Raw genomic sequence first — 22,481 nt, 5'->3', positions numbered from 1 at the left:
AGTCATAAAGCTAGTGTCCGGGTGCCTGGGTGGTTCAATGGGTTAAGCCTCTGCCTTCAGCTCGGGTCATGATCTCAGGGTCCTGGGATTGAGCCCCACATCAGGCTCTCTACTCAGAAGGGAGCCTGCTTCCTGCCCCCCCCACCCCCTCCTGCCACTGGACTCTCTGCTTACTTGTGATCTCTCTGTCAAATAAATAAATAAAATATCTCAAAAAAATAATAAAGCTAGTCTCCATGTTTCAAAGACCACATTTTCTGACTATAATGTAATCAAGTTAGAAAACAATAACAAAAATATAAATAGAAAAACTCCTTATGTGTGAAAATCTAAAACTGTTCTAGAAACTATAAAAATCTACATTATACATCAATAAGACTATGTCTCAAATAATTGAAGTGAGTCACAGAAAACTATATAAAGATGGTTCATTTATTTAAAGAACATATTCGCTAGTGAAAAAAATATAAGGAAAGACAAGGGAATGATTAACAGAAAATCTACTCTAGTGATTATCTCTGGGTGGTAAGGGGCTGCCTGGGCTGGATGGAGAGAAGATATATTACGGCACTATTAATGTTTCTTGAGCTGAGACTAGAAATGTGGGTGATTATTCAAATTTTTAAAAACTATATATGAGCCTTCTACACTTTTAGATGTAACAGAATTACAATAAAATTATGGGAAGAAAATGCAGGGAAGGAGAAAAAAACTGGGTTTAACTGTTAAAGCGGAGCTCAAAAGTGACAAGGGTGAACAAGTTGCCACCCATACCCATGATTTCTCTCTAGATTATCCAATGCCACTGCTTGCCTCCTCCATCCTGATTAATAAAAGCAAAATCTATCCTGTTCTGTGATATTTTCAGGAAAGCAGCGTTCTGTCACATCCAAGGTCTTCCTTACATCATTCCAAGGATTCACTCCATGGTCTTATCACTCTTTCCTCATACAGGTTACACTCCCTACATCGTCCACATTAAATCAATTTTGTAAACATGTGTCCTTATATTTCTACAACAGGTAAGATGGTAACAAGAAACAGAGGGTGAGACCCTGTTTTACCTGCATGTCACTTTTGGCAGCTTTCACAGCATCGAAGAGATGACTGGCTGGTACCTCTGAGTCTTTCTGGCCATCACCACGTATCATTCGGGACCCCTTCTTTGGATGTTTTGCCACCTAGTAAGTACAAAGAGATCAAAAATATTTTAAAAAAGTCAAAGTGATAGGGGCGCCTGGGTGGCTCGGTGGGTTAAAGCCTCTGCCTTCAGCTCAGGTCATGATCCCAGGATCCTGGGATCCAGCCCCCCACCAGGCTCTCTACTCAGCAGGGAGCCAGCTTCCTCCTCTCTCTCTGCCTGCCTGTCTGCCTACTTGTGATGCCTGTCAAATAAATAAATAAATTAATTAATAATCTTTAAAAAAAAAAAGTCAAAGTGATAGTAACAGTCTTATTGCCACACAAGTAGGCTTAAGCTGCCAGTTTCACAGCAGAATTTGATCTAAAATAACGGATTCTTACGTTGTAAGCTTTATTATTTCTAACTTTTGCTTTTTTTAGATTTGACAGAGATCACAAGTAGGCAGAGAGGCGGGGGTGGGGGGGTGGGAAGCAGGCTCCCTGCTTAGCATGGGGCTCAATCCCAGGACCCTGAGATCATGACCTGAGTCAAGGGCAGAGAGGATCAACCCCGCTGAGCCACACAGGCACCCCACTTTTTCTTTTAAAAAGTCCCTTAAACCATTCTTTTTCCTTTCTATCTTTAATAACCTTCTTTTATTCCTTTCTCTTCAAAATTTCCCTTCCTCCTTACTTCTGTCCCTTAACACTCTAAGTTTTGCTCTTTCATCAAACATTACCTGAGCCTTTTCTAGGTTTTTGTTTTTGCTGCTTCCCAGACTAGGTTCAAAAGCAAAATGAGACTGATTGACTCACTGGGGTTGTTTTGAGGGGTCGTCTTGCTGCTCTCTTCCTCACGCTGCGTCTCAGGCTATCTTCAAAGTCACTGCCTTCATCAGCTGACAAAGAATCACTATCCCTATGAGGGAGTGTGGTTCTCCTTAGATACGCCACCCCAGTCCCTCTGTATAAAATGGCAAATGTATTATAATTTCTTTGTCTGTAACTGTAGGCCCTTCCCCATGAGAAAAATATATTCGGATTTTTTTCTGAAGAGGAGGTTTACTTTAACAGGGAATAGAGACAAAATCTTAAAGGAAAACTTTCACTTGAAACAGTGACGATGAAAAATGAAAACGGGAGTGGGCAAAGGACAGAACTTTCCTAAAATTCTCTCTAAGAAAGTCAAATGATAGGGATCACTGCTGTGGAGAAAAATTGGCATGCCTTGGGAAGTCACACATTAATAATATGTAAACTGGAGATTAACAGGTGCCTAGAGTTAAATTTCACCTCTTGAAACAAGTTCACAAGTGTTATTGGTTAAAGTTAAACTTCTATAATAGATAAAATCTGGTTCCCAGCAGTAGCACTGATAGAAAGGTGTCAGAGGAAGCCAATTAAAAAATAACCAGGAGATAAATCACATCTTGTATGAGGTTATTTTTTTTTCCTGGAAAGATTTAAAAAAAAGATATATTATTATAACCTTCATAAAGTAAGCTCAAAGATAAGGATAGACGGATCTGTTTATAAAATCCCCCCCAAAAGGAACATCACACACCAACTAACAAGTATATACAACTTGTTAAGAAACAAATGAACTCGTCTCCTTCCCCCACTTCCCCACACCTGTACACGTCAAATATACAAACCTATTGGAGGAAGATTCGGATGAGCTGGATAATGGACTTAGAAGATGTATTATTTTTGGTGCCTACAACATGCAGGGCAGGAAAGAGGAAAAAACAAAAAACAAACAAAAACAAAAAAGCAAAACCAGCCAGGGGAGCTGGAAAGCATCGCTGTTCTGAACCAGTAAGCTTCTCTTAACGTTTTCAGAGAGTCACAGGCATACAAAGGGGAAAGCTGCCCACACTGCCCGAGAAAGCCAGGCAATGCAACAAGTTCTCACCAACTCCACTCACCCCTGTGAGGTCTGGCCCGAGTCCCTGTTACCATAGGGCACACTGACAGAAGAACTAGAGGATGCAGACAAGCCCCTCTGTCCACCTCCTGCTGCTCTCTGCAGCGGCGAGGACACACTGCTTGGGGAAGAGGAGGACCGCAGGGTAGGCATGCTGGTCCTGCTGCGGAAGAAAGAGAGAAAAGGGCCTTTATCCACCACGTCTTCAGCCTCGGCTGCAAACATGCCCTCTCTTTCCAAGGGGACTGCTCTGCAACTCGGCGTTGGGGTGTGGATGCACCAAAAAGAAAAAAAAAAAAAAAAAAAAGACAAAAAGTGATGCCTCTAAGACACCATGGCCTGAGGGGTGCGGGCTGGGAGTTGTTCTCCAGGGTTGCAGCAAGACGCACCCCTGAGCCGCTGAAAGCAAATCCTTCTCTGCAGGAGTCCAAGCGTCGGTGGCCCCGTGCAAGGGGACCGGCTCCCTCACGTTGCAAGTAACCCCCCCCCAAACAAAAAAGGACCCACTCCTGCATTTTCAAACTGGAGCCTGATTCCACATTGAAGTGAATAGGTAGCGCTCAATGCCCGGGGGGCGCAGCCGCCATTAGAACCGGGCCAGAAACGCTGAAGGAGCAAACGCAAACTCGCGTTCCCCTTTTTTTCCCCAGAAGATGGTATCTCTGACAAGATCCTGGGGTAAGTGGGCTGAGGAGCTTCCTAGCTGTTGAAAAGACTATCAGTCTCTTGGGGGGCTGGGGCTTGGGGCTCCTGGCCTCTCTGGAGAAAACCACTGAGGCATGGAGGACGGCGATTCCTCTCTCGGGGCTGCGAGTGCAGGTGGGAGGGCTTAGTCCCAGGTCCCAAAGGAGCCTCACTGTTTGAGCCGGGAACAGCGACGTCTGGTTGGGCAGGAATGAGGAAAAGATCACTGCCTCCGGTCCCTCGGGGGTTCTGCGGTCACCCCACCTCCAGGAGAGGCGCCGGCTGCTTCCCTTGCGGCGGTGGAAGAAGCCAGAAAAACGCGGGAAGGCACGAGGCACGTTGTGCGCAGGCGCGAGCTCAACGGCCCGTCCCACTGCTGGTAATTGTCGCGAGGCTTGGGCGTGCGCGATCTCGTGCTCACCACGTTCCAGTCACGCTGCACGGGCAGCCTCGTGAGGGCACGAGCTTTTCGGCGTGCCGCCCCGTCACGTGGGCTGGGGCGCGCAGACCGCCTGCTTTAGCCCTTCTCCATCCACGTCCCGCCCTCTTGGCCCCCAATTTCACCCTCCATTGGCCGGGCTTCGCACTAGACTAGTTGTAGCCCCTTCACTCCGGCTTCGCAACTGCCATAGGCGGGTTCCACCCGGACCCCGCCTTTCGAACCAGATAGCCACGCCCCCAAGAAAGGCCACGCCCCTCCCCCACCAGCCTCCTTTAGTTCCGCCGAGTCCCGCCCCCCCCTGCCGAGCTTTCCCACTACATTGGCTTAATTTCTCCCTTGGCCCCGCCCCTGAGCCCCGCTCCTTGCCATCATTGGCGGGGCCTCGCCTCGCACCCCGCCCCCTGTCCGGCTCCGGGCTCCCATTGTCTCCGCAGATGCCGCTTGGTCCAGCTATCGTGTTCGGTGTTCAGTTTTCTGAGGTCGCGCTCTTTCTCTGCGGGGCGGAGAGGTCCCGCGGCAAAGAGCCAGCTTCCCAAGTTCGGGCTGTTCTTTCCTTCTTAGGACACAGTTTGCTGAGCCAGGGAGGCAGCAGCGATGTCCGCTCTGCGATCTCTTCTGCTTCTGCTGCTGTCTCTGTGTCCCGGTCCTGGTCCTGGACCCGGGACCGAGGCAAAGGTCACCCGGAGTTGCGTTGAGACCCGGCAGGTGCTGGGGGCCCGGGGATATAGCTTAAGCCTACTCCCTCCCGCCCTGATCTCAGGTGAGGAGAAAGAGGAAGACTAGAGAATTGGGGGCGAGGGAGGGGGCAGAGGGCGGCTCCTCCCCAATCCACAATAACTCTCCTCCCTTTCAGAATGACCGTTATAATAATCTTTTCATGCCGTAGTCAGGCCAGTTATATCTCTTCTCCTGAACTTACTCACCGGGATCACAATACGCGTCCTGTTCACATAATGGGTTTCTTACTCCACCCCCGCCCTAGGAATCCCTTTCTAGTAATTAACACCCCACTCTGTATTTCTTTCTTCACAGCTCAATTTGTTCCCATCGCTATTTCTAAGAGCCCCTTCAGTGATAGTACTTTATTGCTTAGCTAGTAACCCCACCCCTCTAAACCCCATTCTTGCCATAGATGCTGGTCCTGTAAGTCCCTAGAGACCTGGAGGGCTTGATGTTGGGGAGGGTCACCTGAGGACACTGATCTCTAATTTGGCTCAGTACTATTTGATCCCGTGACTAATGCCAGTGGACTCGAGATGGGTGAGGGGACTATAAGGAGGGTCAGGTGCGAATGAGAGAGAGACAATGGAAAAGAAAGCAGACGGAAGAGAAAGGAGAGCCTCCTAGACAGACAGAAGAAAGAAGGAATTTCATGAGAGCACTCCCCCTCCTCCCATTCCTCTATGTCTCCTCTGTTCAGGTGAGCACCTCCGGATCTGTACCCAGGAGTACACCTGCTGTTCCAGTGAGATAGAGCAGAGGCTGACTTGGGAGACCGAGACCACCTTCCGAGGCCTGGTGGAGGAGAGCGGCTCATTCCTGGTTCACACGCTGGCTGCCCGGCACAGAAGATTTGATGGTGAGGACTTGGGTTCCCCCAACCTGGCCTCACACCTCCTTTCTGTGCTCATGACCCCAGCAAACATCCTGCCTTAGCCCCCCCTTCACCCCCCACCCAGATTCTCTCCAGGATCCGTCCCTCCCCCACCCCTTCCCAGTCTTCCCAGGTCTCTAAGCGTGCGTTCCTGAGGCTCTAACTCACTTTTCTCTTGTCCCCCATCCCCATCGCTTCTTGCCTCCGCCCTTTCAACTTTCCATCCTTCTCTGGCCTCACCCCACCTCACACTCCTCTCTCCACATTTGCCACAGAGATTTTTCGGGAGATACTCTCGTCATCTGAGCGCTCTCTGGCCCTGCTTTTCCACCACTCCTTCGGCCACCTGTACTCCCAGCACGCCCCTGTATTCAGTGGCCTGTTCTCTCGGCTGCGGGACTACTATCAGAGGTCCGGTGAGGGGTTAGATGACGCTTTGGTGGATTTCTGGGCGCAGCTCCTGGAGAGATTGTTCCCCCTGCTGCATCCACAGTACATCTTCTCCCCCGAGTACCTGTTCTGCCTCACTCGCCTTGCCTCCTCTGCTGATGACTCTCTGAAGCCTTTCGGGGATGCACCCCACCGCCTTCACCTGCAGGTGAGAGGCCCCAAAGCCTGAGCTTCAGCAACCTCTGACCTCTGAACCCCTCACCTCAACTCCCCTCCCGTGCCCCAGTCACCCCTGCCCCGGTGATCTCCCCCATCCCGCATGGCAGCCATTTCTGACCCCTACCTTGAACCCCAGTCCCCTCTGCCTGACCCCATGCTCTTTAGTCTCCTTTAATTGGGTACCCCCTTATTCTCATTTTGTGCCCTAGTTTCATACAAATCCCTGACCCGCTTACCTGCTCTTGACCTCCAGCCCCCTTTCTGCTAACTGCTTCCCAATCTTAATATCTTGACTTCCTGTGGTTCGACTAACCATGAATTAGGCACATAATAGTTGCGATGGATTTTCATTTACAGTATCTCATTTGTTACCACAACTTTTCGAGACAGAGAGTAGTATACCTATTTTATGGATAAGAAAACTGAGGCTCCCAGAAGTGAAGGTTTCACAGTGGGTTAAGTGGTAGAGGTATATCTCACATCCAGGTCTTCTGGCTTCAAGTTCATTGTTTGTTCTGATATGCCATCCTTCTGTGGCCAAGCCCTATAAAACACACAGTCCCTCCATTTCTTCCCAAACCCAGTTCCCCTTTTAGACTATCATACCTTCTAGACTATCATACCTTTGAGTCTCTTGAGCCTGCTTCCCTGAACCACCTGACACTCCTCTAACAGCCCTACCAGAACGCCACAAACCTAACTCCCACTGCTTGTTCCCTCTTGGCTCCGGTCTTGACTGAACCATGACTGACCCTATGGTTTCTCTCACCCTCTTTCCCCTATCCCAGATAACCCAGGCCCTGGTGGCTGCCCGGGCCTTTATCCAGGGCCTGGAGACCGGAAGAGATGTGGTCAGCGAAACACTTAAGGTTAGAGGGGCCTGAGTGTGGGCAGGGCCCAGGGAGGGTGAGGCAGAAGTAAGAAAGGTCCTATGAGGAAGAGTCGCGAAGCTTCTCATATCAGCCCCGAGGCCTCCGTATCCAGGATTAAGCAGGAAGGAGGGGGGCAGGAGTGAAATCTCCCTTGTGTCATGATCCACGACCTCCTCCCATTCTCTGACCCTCTGTCTAGCACCAAGCTTGGCTGAGCGCAGCCACTGTGTTTGTGAATGACAAGTCCTGCTATCTGCCCCCAGGTGCCCATGTCTGAAGGCTGCAGGCGGGCTGTGATGCGTCTGACCGGCTGCCCCCTTTGTCGGGGCATCCCCTCGGTGCCACCCTGCCGGGGCTTCTGCCTCAATGTGGCCAATGGCTGTCTCCACAGCCAGGGACTGGATCCTGACTGGGGGGCCTATCTGGGTGAGGGGATTCAGGAGGGTCTGGGAGGGCTGTTTGTGTTCGGGATGTCTTGGGGTGGACTGGGAAGGGAGTCATAAACCTCAGGGAGTTGAGAGACTGTTCTCATGTGAGTTTCTCCTATCCAGCACTTTGTTGCTTCCCTCCATGACCCAGGTCAGGATCTGTGGGAACATCGCGGTCCCTGGTGACACCGTTTCTCTTTCTTCCCCTCCTTCAAGATGGTCTCCTGTTCCTGGGTGAGAAGCTCCAGGGCGCTTTTTCTTTTGAGCTGGCAGCCCAGGCCATTGGGGTGAGGATCTCAGAAGCTCTGAAGTACCTGCAGGAAAACAGTGTGGCAGTGTCAGCCCAGGTACCGGGGGCCATGAGAAGGGTGGGAAAGTCACCCTGAGGAGGGGGGAGGTCAGTGGGGGTGGCGGTGCTGGAGTGCAGGAGAGAGATGAGTGGAGCTGAGCGTCTGGAGTGGGGGGACACTGTGGGGTGTCAGGGAGTATTGGAATGGGGACACTGTGTGGCTCTCACCACAGGATGACTGAGGGGGGGAAACCTCTACCTTGTGCCTGAAGGTGTTTCAGCAATGTGGGAACCCCCAACGGACACAAAGCCGCACCCGCAGAGCCCCGGCCCCTCGGGAAGAAGCGGGGCGCCTCTGGACCTCGGCGAGGGTGGCAGGGGCTGCCCGGGTGGCAGGGGCTGCCGCGGTGGCAGGGGCTGCCGGGGTGGCAGGGGCTGCCGGGGTGGCAGGAGTAGCAGGGGCACCAAGGACAGAGGAGAGGCCCACGATGGCCGGGACCACCAGCCTGAACCGCCTGGTGAGTGAGGGGCGGGGGCGAGGCGGGGGGGGGGGAATGGGGGGGCAGGGACGGGTAGTGGGGGGCGCGTGCTCCAGCCCAGCCACAATCTCTGTTCGCCCAGGTGTGGGAGCTCCGCGAGCGGCTGGGCCGAGTGAGGGGCTTCTGGGCCCTGCTGCCCCAGGTGGTGTGCGGGGATCCCCGCATGGCGGCGGACGCCTCGAAGGACACGGCGCCCTGCTGGACCGGATCTGGGCGGGGCCGGTGAGACGGGGGCGGCGGCCGGGCGGGGCCCGACGGTGGGGTGGGCGGGACCGGGCGGGGCGGGAGCCTTCGGGGCTGCTCTGCCCGCAGGTACTTGTCACCGGTGGTCGGGCTCTCTCCGTCCGAGCAGCTCGACAACCCAGAGCTGAACAAGGAGGACACGAGCATCAACCTCCAGGCGCGGAGGCGGCGGCTGCAGCTCCGGGCGGCCACGACCAGGATGAGGTTGGCCGCGCTGGGACGCGACCTGGAACTGGAGGACTGGGGTGAGAACCCCGGGCGCCCCGAGCGCTGCGCCCCTCCGGGCTTTCTGCGATCCGACCCGGCCCCGCCCACCGCCTTCTGAGACCCTCCCCTCGCAGCTCTACTCCGTAACTCCTTCCTTTGAACCCGCTTTTCCTGAAAGCTCACCTTAAAGGTGACAGGGTGATGATAGTGATGGGGACAGGGTCTGCATCCTTGAGTTCACGGCTCAGTGGGGAGACACAAAAACACACTTACGGAACAGGGGGAAGCCTGTTAGATGGAGAAGGGTGTGAGTTGGGGAGGGCGATCCACGGGTGGGGGGGGCGGTTCAGGGGGGAGGTGGGGAAGCTGGGTGGGTGGGCCTTCGGGCTGGCACCCAAGGTGGAGTTTGCCAGAGAAAGAAGGCACAGACAGACGTTCGTTGTTCCTCTTCTAGTGTTTGTCCGTCTCTGCCTCGCCTTGTTTCTCTTCAACACCCCTCTTTCTGTCTGCTTGCTGCTGCTTTGTGCGTCTGTTTTATCTTTTCCTGTGTATTCTCTCTCCCCATCTCTCTGTTCTGCCTCGGTCTCATTATCTCTTTTCTTATCTCTCATTCCCGCATCTCTCCGACCGCTCCCTTTGCCTTCCTGGCACTTACTTTCTCCCTCTTCCCAATCTCCCATCTCTCACCCTGTGTCCCTCTCTTCTGTCTCTTCTTTCTGTCTTTATTTTCCCAAGATATTTACTTATTTGTTTATTTATGAGAGAGAGAAAGAGTAGGATGAGAGAGAGCACGATGGGGGAGGGTTGGTAGAGAGAGAGAGAGCAAGAGGGGGAATCAGGCTCCCCACTGAGGAGGGAGCCCAATGCTGATGCCTCCCGTGGGGCTCCATCCCAGGACCCCGGGATCATGACCTGTGCCAAAGGCAGACGCTTAACCAACTGAGCCACCCAGGCGCCCCATCTGCCTTTCTGTTTTTAATCTTAAATTCTCTTCCTCTCTGTTTACATGTCTCTCTCCCCACTTCCGCTCTTTCTGTGTCTGTGTCCCACGGGACTCCCTTTCTCAACCCTGTCTCTGATCCTCTCGTTCCTACAGATGAAGAGGCCAGTGGTTCTGGAGAGGGACAGCACTATGCAGACGACTGGATGGCTGGGGCAGCAGCCGTGGCCCCCCCAGCCAGGCTGCCTCGCCCTCCTCGAAGGGACGTTAGTGGAGGCAAAGGAGGAGGTGTCCTTGTCCGCCACAACCAGGGCAGGAGCAGGACTGGGGGGACATCGGTTGGTTTTCGCACCCACCCCATCCTCATTCTCTTCCTCTCAGCCCTGGCCCTGCTCGGACCAAGATAACAGGGGAAGGGGTGCCCTAGCATCAGAAGGGTTCAGGGCCCTTCCCCTCTTCCCCTCAGCTGGGTCTGAGGAGGAGTCGAAGGGGGATGCAGAGCGGTAGAGAAAGGGACTTTTTGGGTGAATGGCTGGGGCCCCAAATCCAGGAGATTACCATTGTGGGTTGGGGGTGGGGGGGGTGGGTGTTCACAATATTTATTTTTTCATTTACAATCTGGGGAGGAAGAGACTGGGGGTATTTATTTAGGAAGGAGGTGTACTCACCAACCAAGCCTCTGTGTGGGGCCCGTTGTCAGCCCCAACAAGGAAAAAGGGAAGGAGTTTTCGAGTTGCGATTGGGGGTGGGGTTTGAAAGAAGTTGGAAGTCGGGAAGGGGTGGGAAACCTGGTCTCAAAGGGGCAAACCTGGGTGCTGATGGGGTTCGGGGCAGGGGACTCTGGGGTATGTGAATAGGGTCAAAATCTGTGGGCCTGGTTTCTATGGAGCTTTCTCAGTATCAATTTCTGAAACTAAAATGCCAATCTACATCCTTCACAAGCTTCCACACTTCATGTTTCAGTGTTGGAGTCAGTGTTTATTCTGCAAATAAACAGCTAACATATTGGACCCTGTGTGTGACTCTGGACTTTTAGCTTTTAGCATCCTTCCCTGAGCCCGTGCTCCTGGCAGAGACTCAAGACCTTTCTTGGAACCTGCCCCTTGTCATTCCGTTTGGGCAAGTTGTCTACCCTCTGGGTCTGAGCCCCTTCATCTGTAAAGTGGGGAGAATTGTGGGGACCGGCAAAATTCTTTCTGAATCTGAGGTGCCATTAATATGACCACACCGCTGCCTCCTGCCTGCTGGGTGGGGGGGGGGGGAGGCGGCTGTTCTCCGTGTGTCAGCTGCGGGCTGCCTTGTCATGTTTTTGACAATGTCTGCTTTCAACTCCTCTGTTATTTTGTCTTTCCTTCTTTCTTTCTGTTGCCTCAATGAGTCTTTTGTTCTGCCGAAAGCTAAGCGGAAAAGGTATAATTGATTCCTAAGTGTGAAAGGAGGGTAGAAGTGCTGTCTTCCAAGGGCGGGCTCGATGCCCTGACGGAGGAAAGATGCCGGGAGGGAGAGACCCAGAGACGAGATTAAAGCCCAAGCAGCTGCAGGGACTGGCGGGACAAAGGGAGGGAGGGGGAGGAGCCTGGGCGTGGAGCAAGTTTATGGGGAAAGTTGAGCACCGCGCGGAGCCGGGCGGTGGCTGGGGCAGGCAGGAGGGCCAGATCCAGATTTCCCTGCTGCTCTTCAGGTAGCCTGGTGAGTGGGCAGGTGAAGCCAAGGCCACGGCCAGTGGAGGGGCTCTTGAGTTTATGGGAGGAGACTTGGGGGGTTCTTAGGACTCCGGAGGGGGCCGACAAAGGGCTGGCGACAGACTGAGCGAGCACCAAAGCCGGAGGGGACAGAGGGCTGGATTGGAGATAATGGGAGGAGACAGAGATGGATGGAAGGAATAGAAGTCTGGATACACGAGGGAGTTGGATTCGGGACTGGATACGGGGGGGCTGCATTGGGGGAGGGAATCGGGGCGTGATGCCAGAGGGGGCGGGTCTCAAGGTAGCAAGTGAGGGCGCTCCTTGCCTGGGGTCACTCCTGGCTTGTCCCAGAAAGGGGCTGTCGGGGCTTGTTGGAGGGGCTGTCGCCCCTGGTGGCGGCTATGCCGGCTGATTAGGAAGCTGGGGCCTGGGAAGGAACTCAGAAGCTCCCTGTTTGTATCTTTCGGTATCTTTATGTCGCAGAGTTTTTTTCCCTCTCTCTCCAGCTCCACCCTCCTAATCTCCTCTGGGTGCAGAGGGAGTTGGAAAGCTGGCACTGGGGAGTTGGGGGGGTGTCTGGGGAGCCGAGCTCCATCAGGAACCCCTTGTCTCCCTCAGCTCTGCACACACTGGGGTCTGCCCAGTGCCGAGGGCACTTCAGGAGGGGGGAAGAGATGCCCGAGTTTTGACTCCAACTCATGATAAAGTCATGAGAGTTGGCCTCCCTGGGTTCAGTAGCCTGTGCCCTGTCTGATCCCCGCTCCCTCCTTATGGCTGCCCCTTCTGGCCTCAGAATGGGGCTCTTCATCCCCATCAGTAACGGCAGAGGAGCTCATGAGGAAGCCAGGGAAGCCAGGGGGCGGCCGATGTCCACCTCACTGGCCCATGAGCAGACTGGTCTTTCTCACAGGGTCTTGCCTTTCTCCTCTCCCCTTCTATTTCCCTGAGGCTCAGGTAGAAGCTACAGGTGAGGGCCGGGGAAGCTGGCAGAGTAGCCCTGGGCCACCAGGAGGATCTGGGTTAGAGAGCACCTGCCCCTCCCCACAGGCTCCAGCTTCTGGAATGAGCCGCAGCAGCAGGAGAGAAGGCTCTACCCTCTCCTTAGACTCCCCTGCTTCCCCCCTCATTTCCCTTCTAGACGCTGACAGAGGCAAAAATCTGCTAACTCAGGGGGCAGACTCAACCAGGGCTGCAAGCAGGCCTGGGGGATGACCCCCCGATCTCGAACCAGCGCCTTCCACGGCTGCACTGCTGTCTCCGCCTGTCCCTGCCTCCGTGTCTGGCCCTTGCCCTGTCCCTCGCTAGCATCACCCTTACCTGTGCCACATGGGCCCTCTGTCTCCTACCAGGACCATGCGCCTCTGGGGGCCTCGGAGCCTGGGGGTGGCTCTGGGAGTCTTCATGACCATCGGATTTGCCCTCCAGCTCTGGGGGGGCCCCTTCCAGAGGAGGTGAGTTCCCACCCTGTCCCAATGCCTGATTGATGCCCCCCATTTGCTCCGCCCCATGCCACCTAGGTCGGTGACTCTTGGGGACTCAGAGGAGGTTCCATGTCCTCTGTCCTTGCTCCACAAGATGCCCGCCCACCTGCTGGAGAGGGACAGGAAAATTGCTCTCCCATCTCTCCCCAGGCTACCAGGCCTGCAGTTCCGACAGTCCTTGGCCCCATCCCAGGGATCGGGATCGGCTGTTTCATCCTGCCTGCCCCGGCAGCGACTTGTGTTCCTGAAGACGCATAAATCTGGGAGCAGCTCTGTGCTGAACCTGCTTCATCGCTACGGGGACCGACACGGACTGCGCTTCGCCCTCCCTGCCCGCTACCAGTTCGGCTACCCGAGGCTTTTCCAGGCTTCTCGGGTCAAAGGCTACCACCCTGAGGGGGGAGGCGCCAAGCCCCTTTTCCACATCCTTTGTCATCACATGAGGTTCAACCTGAAAGAGGTGAGGGGTATAAGAGGGGATGGGTGGAATTGGAGAGACACGGGCTTAGGTTTGTGGCCAAGAGCACCAGGGGAGGGGGGCCCCCAGGCCTGAGGATTCCTAGGCACCCCTTCATCCAGAAATTGGGCATGGGACCCACAGTTTCCTGTTCCCCTCTCCACAGCTGTCCCTTGCCTAGTAGTTTCTGGGAGCCAAAGTCCTGCCTTCTCCCATCTAGAGCTTTCCAACCCCTTTCCTTGGCCAATTTTCCCCACTGGTGTCAGTGCCCTGATAACTCTGACCCCCCAGCCTCTCGCCTCTGATGCTTCTTCTTGGCTCTTCTTGGCCCCTTCTACTGATACTACCTGGGCCCCTGCTCAGCCACTCCCTTCTGACCATCTTCCTCTGCCGGATACGGAGAATCAGCTACATGCAAGCTTACATGACAAGCCCTAGCCTGGTCCTGACCCCCTCCTCCCCAGTTCCCCTCCTCCCCCTTCTCTAAAATTCTAAAGGGGAAGGTGTGTGCACGCACACAGCTGCTCACCCATATACAGTCAGGAACCCGAGAGCTCTTGGGCAAACAAAATCAACATCCAAATGAAAATATACACAGAAGTAACTTTAATTGAATGCTTACTGACTGCTGGATACTAACCTTACCATGGCCTTGCCAGAAAGGCATTATGAGTGTCTCCGTTACGCAGATGAGAAGGTCAAGTTTCAGAGAGGCTAAGTGACTGGCCTCCTTAACAGAAAGCGGCAGGGCTAGGATTTGAACTCAGACCCATCTGCTCCCAAGTCAAAGGGCCGTCCCTGGCATATGTACATGTGTATGTGTGTTTGTATTTGGAACCGCAGGGAGAATATTCACCAAAAGAGGCGGGGCTTTCTGGGGTCCTGGTTTGCAAGGGAAGGGTGGATGCAACTTTGTAGTAAGAAGAGGGAGCAGCATATCAGCAAAGATGTGGTGGTGGTGGTCATTATGTGTGTGTTTGTGTATGTGTGTGCACGTGCATGCACGTGTGTGTTCTCTTGAGCTGGAGCTGGAGCAAGCAGCTGAGGGTCATGAATATCACCTAAAGGGCAGTGAAGGGTCACTGCTGGGAGTGAGGTGTGGACAAGGATCTTTCAGTCGGGTTTCTCTGGCTTTTGACCTTTGACTTCCTTTGTCATCACCTATTCACCGAGTACCTACCACATTCTATGCACTTCCACAGTCAAGGTAAGTGTTAACCCAGATTTATACACGGAGGAACGGCAGCTCTGAGAAGTTCAAGAACTTGCCTGAAGTTACATAACTGGTAAATTATTCCAGATCCATCTGATGGCACAGACTGTTCTCCCTTGCCTTCAAAGAGATGCTCGGTTTGCAGGCTGTGCTCTGCAGGCATGGACACATTAGCAGAGCAAATTGGAGGACATCGTGTGACGGCAGCAGGTTTAGTGACAAGCCATATTCAGAGGCAGAAACCCTTCGGGGAGCGCAGGACCTGGGTCCTGATGTGGATCTGCCTGCGTGACCATCCCAGGGTGTGGCTCAGTCCAATTCCCACTATCCTTCTTGCTGAGAGATAGAATCACGTGTCCCAGGCCTCAGGGTATCCCCCTACCAAGCTTCCATAGCTCCCCAGTACCCCATCCGGGGGTGTCCTTTACTTTCCAAGATGCCTAGGAGCCCTAGAAGTATCCTGTCCTTTCGCCATCCTGGGCTTGGCCTGCCTACCTGATGCCTATACTTGAGATAGCATTATGGTTGGCCCCTCTCCTCCCTCTTTGTTGCCAGTGACCACTCCCCCACCCCAGTCCCCCACCCCACACCCCTACCTGGAGGCGGCCAGAGGCCAGTTCCTTTCTTGAAGCTATGACCAAGAGCCCCAGGGTAGGCAGCTAATAGGTTTTTGTTGGACAAGTGAAGACAAAGTTTGATTCTTAGAGATTTTAGTGACCAAAGCCATACATAGAGGCCCAAAGAAATTAATGTTCTTAAGTAGCTTCCCGTGTTCCAGGTCCCTTCATACTCTTTATCTCGTGTACCTTCATAATCAGTGGCAAGGTATGGTTGTCCCCATTTTTCAGATCAGCAAATTGAGTCTCAGAGATATTAAGTAACTGGCCCAAGTATGTTTGTGTAGGAAGCTGGGGGTTTCCGGCAGAGCCCAGAAGTTTCGAGAAGGAGGTTTGAGGCATCTAGGGGATCCCCTGGCAATGGGCTTGCTCTTAGTTTCCTCCTGGCCCAGTTCTTTCTCTCTAAGCCTATTTTCTTTCCTCTGCAGGTCCTTCGGGTCATGCCTTCTGACAGCTTCTTCTTTTCCATTGTCCGAGACCCAGCAGCTCTGGCCCGCTCTGCTTTCTCCTACTATAAGTCCACTTCATCGGCCTTCCGCAAGGCACCATCTTTGGCCGCCTTCCTGGCCAATCCTCGAGCCTTCTACCGACCTGGGGCCCGTGGGGACCACTATGCCCGCAACTTGCTCTGGTTTGACTTTGGACTCCCCTTCCCCCCCGAGATAAAGACCGAGAGAGGGAATCCTCATGCACCTAGAGACCCCAACCTCCCACAGCTGAATGTTTTACCTTCTGGCACTGGGCCCCGAGCCCACCACCCTCTGGATCCCAAAGCTGTCTTCCATCCTGCTCCCACAGTGGCCGGTGGTCACGGCCAGACATCCAGCCCTGCCTCTTTAGATTTGAGATCGTCATCCTTGCTCCAGTGGAGTCTGGCCTGGCTGGACTCTGTCTTTGATCTGGTCTTGGTGGCCGAGTACTTTGATGAGTCGTTGGTTCTGCTGGCAGATGCCCTGTGCTGGGGTCTAGATGACGTGGTGGGCTTCATGCACAACGCACAGGCTGGAGGTGAGCAGGGCAGAGGCGCTGTTAGCAATGGTGGACTGACCGCTGAGGATAGGCAGCTGACTGCACGGGCCCGAGCCTGGAACCACTTGGACTGGGCTCTCTATGCTCACTTCAACCACAGCCTGTGGGCACGGATAAATCAATATGGCCAGAGCCGGCTGGAGAGTGCTGTGGCAGAGCTCCGGGCTCGGCGAGAGGCCCTGGCTAAACATTGTCTAGAGGGGGGCGAGGCTTTAGACCCCAAATATATCACTGACCGACGGTTCCGTCCTTTCCAGTTTGGGTCAGGTAAGGTTTTGGGCTATGTACTTCGGAGTGGACTCAGCGCTGCAGACCAGGAGGAGTGTGAGCGCCTGGCTACCCCTGAGCTACAGTACAAGGACAAGCTAGATGCCAAGCAGTTTCCCCCAACAGTCTCTCTGCCCCTTAAAACTCCAAGGATACTCTCCCCCCGGGCATCAGACCAGTCTTAGGCTGATGAGCTGTGAAGCCACGAGGGCACACATAATTGAATATGGGGCAGCCGGATGCCATTTCTGCTCCCCCCTGAAAGCACGTTAGTGCCCTAGAGGTTGAATGAAACCTTGCACGGACGTGGGCACCAAGTCTTCCAGCCTGTGCCAAGGCATTCAGGCATTCAGCCCCTTGCAATACTCCCTCCCTGTCCGTTTTGTCCCTTCCCTTTTGCAACCCCCTGGCAGGTCCTGAGAGCACTCTCAAAGATCCTCCGGAGGAGCAAATCATGGAGTAAGCCAGGAAAAAAAAATGCATCCATTTCTCTATGAGTTATTTGGTTCTGGACTATGCTCATTTCACGGTGAAATGTTTGTTGAATGAATAAATAATTTGAGCCTCTGACTTGCTTCATACAGGGCGGAAGGGGAGAGAAAGGAGCATCTTCCTGGGAGAAGCGGAGTTGGAGGGGGTTCTTTTAACAGTTCTTCTCTAAGAAATCTGTCTCGTGGTCTCTCCTAAACCCATCTTACCGCAGCCTATCCCCAGCCGGACCCCGCCTCTCTCCCCAGCGGGCAGGTCACCCACAAATTCCGGGGCCTCAGAGACCACGCCCCCTCCTTTCCGCTTCCGGTTTCTCGCCAGTCAATCGGCCCAGCAGCCCGGTTCCGGCCCTGCGGGGTCTCGGTTCCGGGTTCGTTGCCCCGGCTCCGGGCCCCGGCTGGTCTTCCGGGCCGGCCCGGACGCGCGCAGCACCGGTCGGGTGTCGGGACTCCCGGGCCCCGCCCCAGCGGCCCCCTCGCCCTCCGCCGGCCCCGGCCCACCTCGCCCCCCGCCCGCGCCGCCCTAGCCGCCCCATGGAGTCCCAGTGTGACTACTCCATGTATTTCCCGGCGGTGCCACTGCCGCCGCGCGCGGAGCTGGCGGGGGACCCGGGCCGGTACCGGGCGCTGCCCCGGCGCAACCATCTCTACCTGGGGGAGACTGTCCGCTTCCTGCTGGTGCTGCGCTGCCGGGGGGGCGCGGGGTCCGGCGCCGGGGGCGGCGCGGGCTTGGGCTCCCGAGGGGCCTGGGCAGAACTGGCAACGGCCCTGGCCGCCCTGGCCTCGGTCAGCGCGGGAGGTGGGGCGCCCGGGGGCGGTGGCTCCGCAGACCAGGATCCCGAACCCCCAGGGGGCGGGGATCCTGGTGGTGGGGCGCTGTTTCGAGGCTGCAGCCCCCTCCTCACCCACGGCCCGGGCCCTGCTACCTCAGGGGGAGCGACCACGGTGAGGAGCTTGGGGTGACACAGCACAGGGCGGGGGGGGGGGGGTTGCTGGGCTCCAGAGACAGGAAGGGATGGACGCTGGGGGCCTGAAGGAGAGCAGAGGCCAAGAAGAACCGAGAACATCACATCTTAAAGGGAACGGCGCTGGCTGCCTCTTTGACTCTCCTGCCCTCTTAACCCCTTTCACAAACCCCAGCTGCCTGTGGAGGAACCAATTGTGTCCACAGATGAGGTCATCTTCCCACTCACCGTTTCACTGGATAGACTGCCCCCAGGGACACCTAAGGCCAAGGTAAGACAGGCAAGGGGTGGGGCTGTTGTCCTAATTCAACTCCCTTTCAAAGGCTGGGCTAGCTGTCTCTCCTCTTGACCGAGGTCCTGTGTCCCCTGTGCTCAGATTGTAGTGACTGTGTGGAAACGGGAGGTTGAGGCGCCAGAGGTCAGAGATCAAGGCTACTTGCGCTTGCTGCAGAACCGATCTCCTGGGGAGACCTTCAGGGGCGAGCAGAGCGCTTTCAAGGCCCAAGGTGGGGAGAATGCAGAGAGGAAACACTAGAGTCCGGAATCTGGGGGACAGGGTGGAGGGGTGATACTGGCAAGTGCCTGATCCTGGGAGCAGAGGAAGATTAGAGCTGTGGGTTGGAGGTGAGGTCTCTGCCCAGCTCATCGGTTCTTGCCTGGGCCCTCTCTTGCAGTGAGCACCCTGCTGACTCTGCTGCCCCCTCCGGTTCTGAAATGCCGCCAGTTCACTGTGGCTGGAAAACACTTGACTGTGCTCAAGGGTGAGCAGATCTATGGCTCAGGTCTTTGGTAGCAGCAAGGGCATTGATTGGGTGGCAGTTATTCTGGGCATCCTGGTGGGGATCGGTCTATTTTGGAGGGGTAAAGTCAGGACTTGAGGGGTCCTGGTACTCTTAGCTGAGCTGAGCTGGTTTCCTCCAACAGTGCTGAACAGCTCCTCCCAGGAGGAAATTTCCATCTGGGATATCCGTATTCTCCCAAACTTCAATGCTAGTTATCTACCTGTCATGCCCGATGGCTCTGTGCTCCTGGTGGACAATGTCTGGTGAGGTCCTGAGGAGGGGGGCTGGGCTGCAAAGTAGGGATTGGGGCAGGGCCAAGAGCTCTGGCATGAAAGGATCAAGCTCTGTCCCTCTTTCTGCTGAACTAGTCACCAATCTGGGGAAGTCTCCATGGGCTCCTTCTGCCGGCTCCCTGGTACCTCTGGCTGCTTCCCCTGCCCGCTTAGTGCCCTGGAGGAACACAACTTCCTGTTTCAGCTGAGAGGGGGTGAGCAACCCCCTCAAGGGGCCAAGGAGGTGAGCATAAGAGGCTGGTATGCTCAAGGAGCAAGATTAAGAAAAAGCAGTGGAGGGGCGCCTGGGTGGCTCAGTGGGTTAAGCCTCTGCCTTCGGCTCAGGTCATGATCTCAGGGTCCTGGGATCGAGCCCCGCCATCGGGCTGTCTGCTCAGCAGGGAGCCTGTTTTCCCCTCTCTCTCTGCCTGACTCTCTGCCTACTTGTGATCTCTCTCTGTCAAATAAATGAAATCTTAAAAAAGAAAAGAAAAGAAAAAGCAGTGGGAGGGAAAGGCCAGGGGGTGACAAAAGACGGAAGGGGACCTCAGATACACATGATGTTTCCTTTTGTCTCTCCCCCAGGGCCTAGAAGTTCCCCTGATTGCTGTGGTTCAGTGGTCTACCCCAAAGCTGCCCTTTACCCAGAGCATCTACACCCACTACCGGTGAGTTTGCTGGACTCCCTGCTGTTACCATCCCGTTCACCTGTTTGGAACACGTGCCATCCCACACGCCCGGCTTCCCTTTCTCACTGCTTCTAGCCTGCCCAGCATCCGCCTGGACCGGCCATGCTTTGTGATGACGGCCTCTTGTGAGTCCCCTGTTCGGACCTACGAGCGGTTCACGGTCACCTACACACTGCTCAACAATCTCCAAGACTTCCTTGCTGTGAGGCTTGTGTGGACCCCGGAGCACGCACAGGCTGGTAGGTGGGCTGTCAGACTCCGGGACCTTGGCCCAAGAGAGGAGGGGAAAGGAAGTCATGGAGGTGGGTGGCTTATGGCAGGCAAGTTCAGCTCTGTACCTGGGTGGTCTCCCTAGTGTCAGCGATGGAATGCTTAGAGAAGCAGTGGGCCAGTGATTTTAAGGGCATTGACCCTGGATCTGGGCTTCCTGTTATCTTTGATTTCTCCCTCTCCCATATACTAGCTGTGTGACCTTAAGTAGGTTACTTAATCTCTCTGAGCCTCACTCAGGTTCCTCTTCTCTAAATTGGGGGAAATAGGGCGCCTGGATGGCTCAGTCGGTTAAGTGTCTGCCTTTGCTCAGGTCCTGGGATCGAGTTCCGTATCCGGCTCCTCGCTCAGCCAGGAGCCAGCTTCTCCCTCTCCCTCAGCCTACTGCTCCCCGGCTTGTGCTCTCTCTCTGTGTGTCAAAGAAATAAATAAAAATTTAAAAAAATGAAAATTAAATCAAATGGGGGAAATAGGATCTCATGGGGCTGTTACGGTGATTTAATGGTTAAACGTAAGTGACATGGTTAGAACAGACCTCAGCACACCGTAAGTATTAGCGGTTATTATTTATAAACGTCAGCAAAAAGGGACACATACCCAGTTTAGGCCACAGAGCAGTCTGAGGGTCACATGAGACTGTGCTCGCGAAAGCCCTTTGCGGCCGTTCAGATGAGTTTACTGGTGGCTGTTTCTGTGTCTCACCCCTTCCAGGAAAGCAGCTGTGTGAGGAGGAGCGCCGGGCCATGCAGGCAGCCCTGGACTCCATTGTCTGCCACACGCCCCTCAACAACCTGGGCTTTTCCCGCAAGGGCAGCGCGCTCACCTTCAGTGTGGCCTTCCAGGCTCTGAGGACGGGGCTCTTCGAGGTGGACCGGGGGTGGGGGCTGGACTGCGAGATGGGTTATGCAGAATGTCGGGGTGGGAGGAGTCCGAGCCACGGGCCTTGGGTGGGACGGAACAGTGGGGACAGAGGGAAGGTGGCCTCGCAGTCCCCCGCCGGCAGGGCAGGTGGGGAACTTGATCGGAAAGGAAGGCGGGGGCCGGGAGGCTGAGCTGGGGCGCTGACTGGTGTCTCCCCGCGCCAGCTGAGCCAGCACATGAAACTGAAGCTGCAGTTCACGGCCAGTGTGTCCCACCCTCCGCCCGAGGCCCGGCCCCTCTCTCGAAAGAGCAGCCCCAGCAGTCCTGCTGTCCGGGACCTGGTGGAGAGACACCAGGCCAGCCTGGGCCGCTCTCAGTCCTTCTCTCACCAACAGCCCTCCCGCAGCCACCTCATGAGGTATGGAAGCGTGGGAGGGGTGCCACGGGCCTCAGTAGAGGCTAGAGTTGGAGCAGGAGCAGGAAAGGGTCCCGGGGTCTGACCGGAGCCCCACAGCCTCTGCCTTCCCCCAGGTCGGGCAGCGTGATGGAGCGCAGAGCCATCACGCCTCCTGTGGCCTCCCCTGTGGGCCGCCCCCTCTACCTGCCCCCGGACAAGGCTGTGCTTTCTCTGGACAAGATTGCCAAGCGTGAGTGCAAGGTCCTGGTGGTGGAACCTGTCAAGTAGCACCGGGCAGGCTCTCCTCCCTCTTAACACTCCCAGAAACCGAAAGCCCCCGGAGGGGGTCCTCACTCCAGACTGTGCCTCCTCTGGGATGCCTCCCACCGTGGATGAGGAGACCCAACAGGGCCACCTGTCTGTGTCTGCTGATGAGGGACAGGGAAGAAGCTGTGAAACGGGCGGGTATGGCTACAGCACTAAGCCAACAGTATTTCCCCGACTCCCTGGGGGGGGCTGGCCCCACCCCGAGGCCACGGCAGGGGCTCCAAGAGCTCCCCTGCCCCCCGCCCTACACCCTGGTTCTAAGTTTACAAAGTGTATTCCTTGTTCCTATTAAGTTGTCTCTCCTGCCTCTGACGTTCCCTCCCTCTCACCCACCCGCAGGGCTGAGATTAGAGGGTGGTGATGGGAAAGGGACCTCGACAATGACCCTCCTGTCTCAGGGGAAAGGGGAGATAGCCAGGTGGCCTCCTCCTGCTCCTCATGTTTACGTTATGCAGCCTGAAGCACTTTAAGTTGTGTGGGGTTATCTCTTCTTTCATTTTTTTTTTTTTTTTTTTTTTGGATCTGTCTGTTCCTGTAACTTATTCTCCAACTACTGCTTCCAACTGAAATAAGACTATTAAATGCCTGTTCAGGAGGGAGAAGAATGACTTCCGTTTGTCTCTTGGTGGCAGGAGCAGAGAACCCAGGGGCTCAGAGGAGTTCCCTACAGGGGGCACACCAAACAGGTCCCCTCAGCTCCCCATTTTATCCTCTGATTGCCAGTTTACAGGCCAAGCAAGGTGTCTTGCCTCACCTTCGGGGCCCACATACACAACTGTCTCCCT

General features: G+C 55.1%; 4 protein-coding genes and 1 long non-coding RNA gene across 15 annotated transcripts in view; 3 read left to right on the top strand and 2 right to left on the bottom strand.

The window, feature by feature from the left end:
- STAG3 (STAG3 cohesin complex component) overlaps positions 1–4,344 on the bottom strand; it is a 36,480-nt gene extending 32,136 nt beyond the window's left edge. For 4 of the 5 annotated variants that reach the window (XM_059153925.1, XM_059153927.1, XM_059153928.1 and 1 more), the window contains exons 1-4: positions 3,907–4,344; positions 3,051–3,212; positions 1,939–2,041; positions 1,065–1,181 (exon numbers count right to left, since the gene is read on the bottom strand). In XM_059153925.1, coding sequence (XP_059009908.1) covers positions 1,065–1,181; positions 1,939–2,041; positions 3,051–3,202 — 372 coding nt within the window. In that variant the 5' untranslated portion in view covers positions 3,203–3,212; positions 3,907–4,344. The remainder of the gene's footprint in view (positions 1–1,064; positions 1,182–1,938; positions 2,042–3,050; positions 3,213–3,906) is intronic. The other variant, XM_059153926.1, reaches the window with a different exon arrangement.
- A 49-nt stretch (positions 4,345–4,393) lies between these two features.
- Positions 4,394–10,821, top strand: GPC2 (glypican 2). Of its 2 annotated transcripts, XM_059153931.1 has the most exons (11): positions 4,394–4,654; positions 4,737–4,935; positions 5,596–5,754; positions 6,045–6,367; positions 7,167–7,247; positions 7,514–7,676; positions 7,895–8,025; positions 8,240–8,485; positions 8,589–8,728; positions 8,819–8,994; positions 10,053–10,821. In XM_059153931.1, exons 2-11 carry the CDS (start codon positions 4,770–4,772, stop codon positions 10,301–10,303), a joined length of 1,836 nt encoding a protein of 611 aa, XP_059009914.1. In that variant the 5' UTR covers positions 4,394–4,654; positions 4,737–4,769; the 3' UTR covers positions 10,304–10,821. The 2 variants fall into 2 exon arrangements, with proteins under 2 accessions (XP_059009914.1, XP_059009913.1); XM_059153930.1 differs by having other exon boundaries at positions 4,394–4,935.
- A 631-nt stretch (positions 10,822–11,452) lies between these two features.
- Positions 11,453–17,212, top strand: GAL3ST4 (galactose-3-O-sulfotransferase 4). 4 transcript variants are annotated; one of them, XM_059153935.1, is made up of 4 exons: positions 11,453–11,585; positions 12,720–13,032; positions 13,213–13,522; positions 15,778–17,212. In XM_059153935.1, exons 2-4 carry the CDS (start codon positions 12,908–12,910, stop codon positions 16,828–16,830), a joined length of 1,488 nt encoding a protein of 495 aa, XP_059009918.1. In that variant the 5' UTR covers positions 11,453–11,585; positions 12,720–12,907; the 3' UTR covers positions 16,831–17,212. The 4 variants fall into 4 exon arrangements, with proteins under 4 accessions (XP_059009918.1, XP_059009919.1, XP_059009920.1 ...); XM_059153936.1 differs by having other exon boundaries at positions 11,456–11,577; XM_059153937.1 differs by having other exon boundaries at positions 11,461–11,585; positions 12,931–13,032.
- On the bottom strand, positions 15,426–17,918 carry LOC131819167 (uncharacterized). 2 transcript variants are annotated; one of them, XR_009349079.1, is made up of 2 exons: positions 17,785–17,918; positions 15,426–16,351 (listed from the first exon to the last, which is right to left on the bottom strand). It is a non-coding gene; the product is annotated as an uncharacterized LOC131819167 (long non-coding RNA). The 2 variants fall into 2 exon arrangements; XR_009349078.1 differs by lacking the exon at positions 17,785–17,918 and adding an exon at positions 17,344–17,417.
- TRAPPC14 (trafficking protein particle complex subunit 14) lies at positions 17,472–22,298 on the top strand. 2 transcript variants are annotated; one of them, XM_059153933.1, is made up of 11 exons: positions 17,472–17,919; positions 18,274–18,369; positions 18,475–18,604; positions 18,773–18,859; positions 19,023–19,143; positions 19,249–19,396; positions 19,738–19,820; positions 19,917–20,080; positions 20,823–20,977; positions 21,197–21,390; positions 21,504–22,298. In XM_059153933.1, exons 1-11 carry the CDS (start codon positions 17,668–17,670, stop codon positions 21,655–21,657), a joined length of 1,584 nt encoding a protein of 527 aa, XP_059009916.1. In that variant the 5' UTR covers positions 17,472–17,667; the 3' UTR covers positions 21,658–22,298. The 2 variants fall into 2 exon arrangements, with proteins under 2 accessions (XP_059009916.1, XP_059009915.1); XM_059153932.1 differs by having other exon boundaries at positions 17,473–18,078.
- Positions 22,299–22,481: the final 183 nt, after the last annotated feature.

The sequence above is a fragment of the Mustela lutreola genome, chromosome 17 (genome assembly GCF_030435805.1).
Source record: "Mustela lutreola isolate mMusLut2 chromosome 17, mMusLut2.pri, whole genome shotgun sequence".
Taxonomy (NCBI): Eukaryota; Metazoa; Chordata; class Mammalia; order Carnivora; family Mustelidae; genus Mustela; species Mustela lutreola.
This window is presented reverse-complemented; position numbering and strand designations above follow the sequence as displayed.

What these genes read in the sequence shown, in the direction of transcription:
- GPC2 (XM_059153931.1), top strand. Translation starts at nt 4,770, where the DNA reads ATGTCCGCTCTGCGATCTCTTCTGCTTCTGCTGCTGTCTCTGTGTCCC. An exon ending in CCGGCACAGAAGATTTGATG is followed by an intron (nt 5,755 to 6,044) that starts GTGAGGACTTGG and finishes CATTTGCCACAG; the next exon opens with AGATTTTTCGGGAGATACTC. An exon ending in TGACTGGGGGGCCTATCTGG is followed by an intron (nt 7,677 to 7,894) that starts GTGAGGGGATTC and finishes CCCTCCTTCAAG; the next exon opens with ATGGTCTCCTGTTCCTGGGT.
- TRAPPC14 (XM_059153932.1), top strand. Translation starts at nt 17,668, where the DNA reads ATGGAGTCCCAGTGTGACTACTCCATGTATTTCCCGGCGGTGCCACTG. An exon ending in CCTCAGGGGGAGCGACCACG is followed by an intron (nt 18,079 to 18,273) that starts GTGAGGAGCTTG and finishes CACAAACCCCAG; the next exon opens with CTGCCTGTGGAGGAACCAAT. An exon ending in CCCCTCAAGGGGCCAAGGAG is followed by an intron (nt 19,397 to 19,737) that starts GTGAGCATAAGA and finishes TCTCTCCCCCAG; the next exon opens with GGCCTAGAAGTTCCCCTGAT.
- GAL3ST4 (XM_059153934.1), top strand. Translation starts at nt 11,492, where the DNA reads ATGGGGAAAGTTGAGCACCGCGCGGAGCCGGGCGGTGGCTGGGGCAGG. An exon ending in GGGGGCCCCTTCCAGAGGAG is followed by an intron (nt 13,033 to 13,212) that starts GTGAGTTCCCAC and finishes ATCTCTCCCCAG; the next exon opens with GCTACCAGGCCTGCAGTTCC. An exon ending in TGAGGTTCAACCTGAAAGAG is followed by an intron (nt 13,523 to 15,777) that starts GTGAGGGGTATA and finishes TTTCCTCTGCAG; the next exon opens with GTCCTTCGGGTCATGCCTTC.